General features: G+C 44.3%; 2 protein-coding genes across 2 annotated transcripts in view; both read right to left on the minus strand.

Annotated features, from left to right (window-relative positions):
- Positions 1–6,021, minus strand: part of SRSF4 (serine and arginine rich splicing factor 4) — a 34,637-nt gene extending 28,616 nt beyond the window's left edge. Inside the window, exon 1 of the mRNA XM_017534793.2 lies at positions 5,542–6,021. Coding sequence (XP_017390282.1) covers positions 5,542–5,648 — 107 coding nt within the window. The 5' untranslated portion in view covers positions 5,649–6,021. The remainder of the gene's footprint in view (positions 1–5,541) is intronic.
- MECR (mitochondrial trans-2-enoyl-CoA reductase) overlaps positions 1–8,519 on the minus strand; it is a 66,240-nt gene that overhangs the window by 7,341 nt on the left and 50,380 nt on the right. The gene's annotated exons all lie outside the window — the stretch shown is intronic.

The following is an 8,519-nucleotide window of genomic DNA, read 5'->3' on the forward strand; positions in this document are numbered from 1 at the left end:
GGGAGGGAGAGGGAGAGGAAGGGGTAGAGAAAGGGGAGAGGGTAGAGGAGAGAGGGAGAGAATGACTCTCCATCTCAAAAAAAAGTTATAATAAATGTAAAATTTTTCCAATCAGAAATAAGTATGTGCTATTTTGAAAATTAAGAGTGGGTCTTTAACTACACATAAACAGAGCTGTCCAAATACGATTTTAAACAAAATTTGTTTTAATCTCTTCTTAGATAATCCCAAAATTAATCCAGAACCAAATGTCTTCCTTTTCTTAACACAGACTCTAATGCTTTATACATGCTGGTGCAGATAAAATGCTATTTCTGAAGCTGTCAGAGGGCTTAAAAACAAGGAGGTGGTAGGGTCCCTAAAGGGAAAGTCTTCACTTTTTCTTTGTCATTTTTGTCACCCATTAGTTATAGCATTATCATAAAACTGATAAAGCACTCATCTGCCACTTGGTGGTGGGTGAAGGTAATCTCTCTCCTGATTAAGAATATAGTAACGATGAATGACAGAGACTTGGGAGAAGCCTTGGGAGACTTAAAAACTAAAAAGAAAAAAAAATACTGTAACAGCTCAACTAACCAGAAACCAGCAACCTGAAGCATTAAACTAACTATACACTTCCCAATCTGTCAAGAATTCAAGAATTCAGGAGCCAGAAGAGAAAAATCTCTGTGTAGGTGCTGGGGTTGGCAGAGATTCTTCTCAGTATCTAAGGCTTAATAACGCCCTCCAGTGATCAGGGACACACATAACAACGACCTGCCTCACTTGAAGAGTCTTGAACTCCACATTAAAAAAATTATCGTGCATTAAAAAGGGCAAAACCAAAAATCTTTTGGTAATAACTAGAGAGCATGATTAAATAGACCATAATACCCCCTGAAAATTCAAGCTAGTCATGATTTCACTGTTATATGAAATACAGGTTCTGAAGTTTAAATACAAGTTTCCCTTGAGAGTTTTAATTCATGACTTTAACCAACTAAAAATTAAACTATAAATCTCAATTATTTGGGGTTTTATCCTTCCAGCTACTAAGCAGGCAAAATAATGTTAGTACATGGCAAGTTTTATTTATTAACTAAAATATGGAAAAGCTAAGATACAATGATCAGACTAAAACCACAAGATTTTGTGGCAAAACAGCAACTAGTGTACTCAAAAATCTTTCACACTTTACATGAAGTGGCTTATTATAAAAAGAAAATCCATACACAATCAAAGCCAGCAAGTTACCATAAAGCTAAAAGGCTATTAACAGGTGGTGCTAATAATATTGCTGCTTCCTTGACATATAGCTAGGATTCCTGCCCCTCCCCGCTTCCCTGCAGTGATTCTTGATACAGTTTATATGGCATGTAGAAACACAGGGGACACTGAAGGGATCTGGAATGGTCTATATGATCCTGGGAGATCTTCGTCATATTTGTGGTCCCAAACCATCTCTCAAAAAGTTCTCTAAAACAATGGCAACCTGCATTAGGGCTGCCTGGTATAATGTCAGGCAATGAACTCCTGCTTATATACCTCTTCTCCAAATCCTATCAGGGTCCATGGAATCCTTTCCTGGACACTAAATCTCCTTTGAAGAACTCATTTTGTTTCCTTATTTGGTCATCTTCCTATTAGAAAAGTTTTTTTTTTTTTTTTTTTTTTTTGAGACAGAGTCTTGTTCTGTTGCTCACATTGGCGTGCAGTGAGTGGTGCAATCTCGGCTCACTGCAACCTCCACCTCGCAGGTTCAAGCAATTCTCCTGCCTTAGCAATTCTCTACACCTTAGGAGTAGGTGGGATTACAGGTGCCCACCACCATGCCCAGCTAATTTTTGTATTTTTAGTAGAGATGGGGTTTCACCATGTTGGCCAGGGTGTTCTCAAACTCCTGACTTCAAATGATCCACCCACCTCAGCCTCCCAAAGTGTTAGGATTACAGGAGTGAGTCACCGTGACTGGTCTATATACTAGCATTTTATGCCTTAATTCTAAACTTTACCTGCAACCCTTCAGCCTAACATATCTACTGATATATCTCACTTCTACAACTCTGAACTCCAGCAATTCTTCAAAGACCTATCCAAAGCATCCAAAATCTGCTTTTGAATTTCAATTACTAACAATCACAATTTAGATATGTTCAAACATGCCTCTCAGTAGGGAGATCCACTACCCTTCTGTTTGGGGACTATAAACTTACATATATAGCTAAATTATGCTTTTTCCTTTATACCCACTCTTCCTTTCAGACTCTCCTGCCTTTTTGCTATATAGGCAATTTTTGCTTGAAATACATCTTTACCATTGGTCTTCTTCCCAGAAGTCATTTTCCTCTGTAATGATTCCTGAATGATGCCAGGAGGTCATATTGTGTGCTGTTTGGTGACTGTCATATTTGTCTTCCAAACTCTAAAGTGACTTCCTCATTTCAACCTTGACTTTCAATGCATTTCATGCATATCAAGGTTTAGCAGTGTAACTGTAAGAATGAACAGTTCCTTAAAAAACCACCCAGGTGGCTGGGTGCGGTGGCTCACACCTGTAATCCTAGCACTTTGGGAGGCCAAGGTGGGTGGATCACCTGAGGTCAGGAGTTCAAGACCAGCCTGGTCATCACGGTGAAACCCCATCTTAAAAGTAAATAAATAAATAAAATAAAAAAAATAAAAAATAATAAAAATATAAAAAAACCCACCCAGGTTAGCTGGGCATGGTAGCTCTATAATCTCCGCACTTTGGGAGGCTGAGTTGGGTGGATCACCTGAGGTCAGGAGTTTGACACCAGCCTGGCCAAAATGGCAAGATCCCCCCCCACCCCCGCCCGTCTCTACTAAAAACACAAAAAAATTAGCCCGGAGTGGTGAGGCGCACCTGTAATCCCAGCTACTCAGGAGGCAAAGCCGGAGAATCGCTTGAACCCAGAAGGTGGAAGGTTGCAGTGAGCTGAGGCTGTGCCACTGCATTCCAGCCTGGGTGACAAGAGAGAAATTCCATCCAAAACCACCACCACCACAAAAAACACCCAGGTATTTAGGGTCCTGAAAGGCTCTTTCTTCTTATCACTCCATTTCCTGGGTTGCTCACTTCTTCCTTCCAGAGCTTTTGAACTCCTAGTCATTGATTTTGAATTTTTAGTGTAAAATCTTAACAGTGATTGTTTCTGGTTTATGTTGTTAAATTTCTAGATCCTTCATAAGGCTCAATCCATGTTCAATTGTTTATTATTTCTCATAATTGCTTCTTATCAGGCCACGTCTTCAACACAATTATGGAAAAAATGTATTTTCCCCATTCATCAAAAAGCAAAAAAAGTCATCATTGTATTTTATTTTATTAGAGACGGGGGTCTTGCTGTTAACCAGACTGGAGTGCAGTGGCACAATCACAGCTCACTGCAGCCTTAAAATCCTAGGCTCAAGTGATCCTCCAGCCTCAGCCTCTGAAGTACCTAGGACTACAGGCAAGTGCCATCACACAGTGGCTAATCAAAAAATTTTTAGAGAGATGGGGTCAGGCTGGTCTCAAACTCCTGGCCTGAAGTAATCCTCACACCTTGGCTAAACACCTAAATTTCTTCACTTCAAGCTCTAGTTAATCTATTCTTCAAAGCCCATTTCAACACATCTTTTCAAGCAAATCATTTCAAGTTTTACTAGTTAAGAGTTTAAAGTGAAAGCAAACATTTCTTAAATCAAAGTGTACATGTCATAATGCTTAATTTATTCAAGAGCAGAACTGTTTTCTGCCTCCTTCCCCAATTCATTTAGCACAGTGGTGGACACTGTTGATGGGTTATCAATACATTTCGTTGATGAATCAGTTTCCCATTTACAGTCTTGTCATTTCCTGCACACTATCACCTGAGTAACCTTAGAAAACAGACCTCACCAAAACATGCTTTATGTCATCAAACACCAACAATCGAAGATGTGTCCTCATGAATTATGGTGAAATCCCTCTGATTATAGCTGCCACTTACTGCCTAAGCCAAATGCTTTACATTTATTATCTCTAATCTTCCTTTTCTACATGAATGAGGAAACAGATTCAGAGACATAACTTGCCCATAGATAGGGGTGGAATCAGGATCTGACTTAGGCCTAACTGGCTTCAACACCCACACTTTGCCCACAAAAGTTATTCTGTTAATTTCGTTGCGCTCTGAAAAAAATTCGAGTTTTAACTTTCACATATATAATATGCATACAATAACTACTACTCCCCAATTTAACATATCCTTAAGAGCTGAACATTCTACTGTATAAAAGTAGTAATTTTCTAAGCTTTTTACTGTAAAAGAAATCAGGACTTTACTAAAGATGTCGTCAGAAAGAAGGCGATTCTTCCTAACAATTTGAAATGGCTTTATAAACTCAATCATTTGAGAATACAGTAGCTACCAATTTTCCTCAAATGTGAAACTCAGGTAACTTCCAAAATGTTTCAGGAGTCATTTGCTAGTATATGACACTAGGGAGTAAACTGTAGCTATATTAGACCTGTTGCAAAGTAAAGGGATTTTTTTAAAGCCAAGAGTTCTCTAACATCCAAGGTTTGGTGCCCGAAAATGTTCCCCCCAGTCATTTTAATTTTATATTCATGCCTTCCAAGCACTACCTAACATTTCCTGGTTCCCAGTTTTCCCCGTTGAGTATTTTATCCAGGCCTGATTCCTCATCTATTTTCTCTGAAACCTGTAGCTCATGCTGGGCCTATTTTTGCCGAAGTAGATTAAGAATACAAAGAACAGATCATACGCTGGGGGAGGAAGTTAACAATGTCGTCTCCATCTGCGTTAACCAGACGCAGACACTGGCCAGGGTGGCCACTATTCTAACAAATTCTACAACGGCAAAGCAATTTTTCTGCAAGTTGGAGAACGGAAACCACAGCGTGGAAACGCTACACGGAGTCTTAAAGATAAGGAGTTAAGACTTGCTTACTTCAGAGGGAACGCTGAAGGCTTTCAGCACGGCAAGACGATACTTTCGAAACTGTCACTAGACTACTCAAACTGGAGTCTCCCGCCCAAGAGTGTGGCACATGGCTAAAATGGGCCTCCCTCCAGCGCTCCTGTCCCCGGGAAAGACGCAATGTGACTGTCTGATCCGTGAGACTGGGGAAGAGGTGAAAGGGAGCAGGAAATCCTGTTTATTTCCAGTAGTCTTCAGAGCGGGAAAGGTTAGTCTCTACCCAGAGACAAACCAGGCTCCAGTCCCGGGCCTAGGAAGGGAAAACCCAGGTCTCCCGGGCGCCCTGGAGCTGTGCCCTCCCGCCCGGAGCCCCAGCCCCACTCGGGCTTTCCTTCACCCCGTCCCACTCAGGGCCTCACCACAGCTCCCATTATGCCTCTACCACCCCCACCCGCGCAGGCGCAGTGGGAACCGGGGCCTACCCGCGCCCCCGAGGCGCCGCCACTATGGCGGAGCCTGGCCAGGCCGGTAGCCGCTCCGCGCGGACCAGGCGTCCCTCTGCCGTCCCCGCGGCCTCCCCACCACCGCTAGGACCTGTCCCCGCCCGGCCGGCCCCTCTTCAGCCCTCCTCACCCGTTCTTCAGATCCACCTCCAGGATCTTCCCGTAGCCCTTAAAGAAGCGCTCCACATCGCGCTCCCGGGCCTGGTAGCTCAGGCGGCCGATATACACCCGCGGCATCCCGGCAACGGCGGTGGTGGCTGGCCCCGGCCCCAGCCCCCCTTAGGCGGTGGCGGGCAAAGCGAGAACGCGGCGGCAGCGACGGCGGCGGCAATGGGCGGGCGGCGGGACGGACGCAGCCGAACCACGGCGACGTACGCAAGCACGCAGCTCGCGAGCACGCGCCTCCGCTTCTCCCGCCCTTCCCCCTAGGCGGAGGGTAACCGGAGGGAGCGCGCGTTCGCTTCCCGCCCAGGCAGGGCTAGGGGAGGAGCTTGCCCGGGGGCGCGCCGACGTGGGGCGGGGCAAGGTGATCGACGAGCGGCGCTGCGGCACGTCCTCGCGCTAGCTCGCCGAAGAGGCGCCTGCCCCGCCTTCCGCAGCTCACTGGCTTTACCCCTCCCCCGGAAGTGTCCGCCCCTCCCCCGGAAGTGTCCGCACCTCCCAGGGCCCAGCGAGCGAGCGTTCCTGCTTTTGTCCTTTGAACCGGGTGTGGTTTGGACTTTGGAGCCGGAGCTTTGGAATCAAACCTGGCTTCCAAACGATTGTGTACCCGTGACCTTGGGCTCGTTACGCGCGATGTCTCCTCCTTTATCTTTTCCGTAAAAGGGGGAGAGTAGTTCCTACCTTCCAGAGTTGTCTTGAGAATTATATGAGAATACATACATAAAGCACTTAGCAGTTTTGTTATATCAAGTGCCCAATAAATGAGACCAGTATTATTTTTAAGAGGACACTTTGCTTAAACAGAAGCAGTGTGAGAAGCGGAGAAGGCTGGAGCTTTGGAGCTAGACCAGGCACGACAACGAATAAAGTACTTGACCACAATCCAACCTATTTTTTTTTTTTTTTTTTTGCATACCTTCCCATGGCAATCCAACCTATTTTCTAACCTGTAAAATTAGAATAATTTATATCCATCTCAGTGGTTTACACAGGTCACTAAATGGGATAGTGTATGTGAAAGTACTTGGAACAGTGTCTGAAACATGGTAGGAGCTCAAATTTTGGTTCCCTTCTCACTAACTCCATGTACCTAGAACCACCACAAAGGGTTTTATTTCTTTGCCTTTGAGTATTTTGAAAAGATAACTCAAGGTTCAAATGACATACAGTGAAAAGTCTTCGTTGTCCACCAGCCACTTAGTTTCTCTTCCCAGAGGCAGTTTCTGATGTGTCCTTTAGGAGGTTAGTTTACCCTTATAAAGCAAATAGTAGGATACTATACATACAGTTCTGCACAAAACATATTTTGAAAATCATTTCATAAGAGTACAAAAGTACTATTTTTATGGCTCCTACCATTTTATACAGTAATTTATTTAGCCAGTGCCCTAGTGAAGGACATTGAAATAAGTTCCAATCTTCTGTTATTACACTGCTGCAGTAACTTTGCATATATATATACACATATGTGTGTGTGTGTATATAGCATCTATTCCTAGAAGTAGGCAATTTGGGTCAGAGTTTTGATGGTTATTGCTCAATTCCCCCTAAGTGCCTGTTTCATCATATCCTCATCACAGTTATCAAACTTTTTGATCTTTGCCAATCTGAGAGGTGAAGAATGTTATCTCCAGGTGGTTTAATTTGCAACTACCTTACTTTGCAGAATATGAGTCTCTCTTCATATGTTTGAGACACATTATCATTTCTGTGTCTGTGTGTACCCTTCCCCCATTTTTCTTATTCATAGGTGCTCATTATATATTTGGAAACTCAGCTCTTTGTCAAATGAGTTGCAAATATTTTTTCTGTTTGTTGTTTGACTTTTGACTTTGCCAAGAGTGTTTTTTTGTTTGTTTTGAGATGGAGTCTTGCTCTGTCGCCTGGGCTGGAGTGCAATGGCATGATCTTGGCTCACGGCAAACTCTGCCTCCAGGGTTCAAGTAATTCTCCTGCCTCAGCCTCCCAAGTAGCTGGGATTACCAGCATATGCCACCACACCTGGCTTTTTTTTTTTCGTATTTTTAGTAGAGACTGGGTTTCACCATGTTGGCGAGGCTGGTCTCGAACACCTGACCTCAGGCGATCCACCTGCCTTGGTCTCCCAAAGTGTCAGGATTACAGGTGTGAGCCACCATGCCCAGCCTGGTCTACTTTTTTAGAGATGGAGTCTCATTATGTTTCCCTGTCTGGTCTTAAACTACTGGGCTCAGGCCGGGCACTGTGGCTCACACCTGTAATCCCAGCACTTTGGGAGGCCGAGGCAGGTGATCACCTGAGGCCAGGAGTTTGAGACCAGCCTGGCCAACATGGTGAAACCCCATCTCTACTAAAAATACAAAAAATTAGCCAGGTATGGTGGTGCACGCCTGTAATCCCAGCTACTCCAGAGGCTGAGGAAGGAGAATGGCTTGAACCTGGGAGGTGGAGGCTGCAGTGAGCCGAGATAGCACCATTGCACTCCAGCCTGGGCAACAAGAGTGAAACTCCATCTCAGAAAACAAACAAACAACTGGGCTCAAGCAATCCTCCCTCTCCCAACTCCAGTGTTGAGATTACAGGCGTAAGCCACTGCACCCAGCCTCCTATTTATTATTTTATTTATAAAATTTAATTTAATTTTATTTTTTGAGACACCTGGCCATAATCTTTGATTCATTTGGAATTCTGTAAGGTGTGATGAACATAACATTCTTAAGAACTAACAATTGGCTGGGCATGGTGGCTCATGCCTATTACAGGAGATCGAGACCATCCTGGCCAACACGGTGAAACCCGTCTATACTAAAAAATACAAAAATTAGCTGGGCGTGGTGGGGTGCCCCTGTAGTCCCAGCTACTCGGGAGGCTGAGGTAGGAGAACTGCTTGAACCCAGGAGGCAGAGATTGCAGTGAGCTAAGATTGTGCTACTGCATTCTAGCCTGACACCTGGCGACAGAGCAAGA

The sequence above is a fragment of the Cebus imitator genome, unplaced genomic scaffold (assembly GCF_001604975.1).
Source record: "Cebus imitator isolate Cc_AM_T3 unplaced genomic scaffold, Cebus_imitator-1.0 Scaffold87, whole genome shotgun sequence".
In the NCBI taxonomy this organism is placed as follows: domain Eukaryota; kingdom Metazoa; phylum Chordata; class Mammalia; order Primates; family Cebidae; genus Cebus; species Cebus imitator.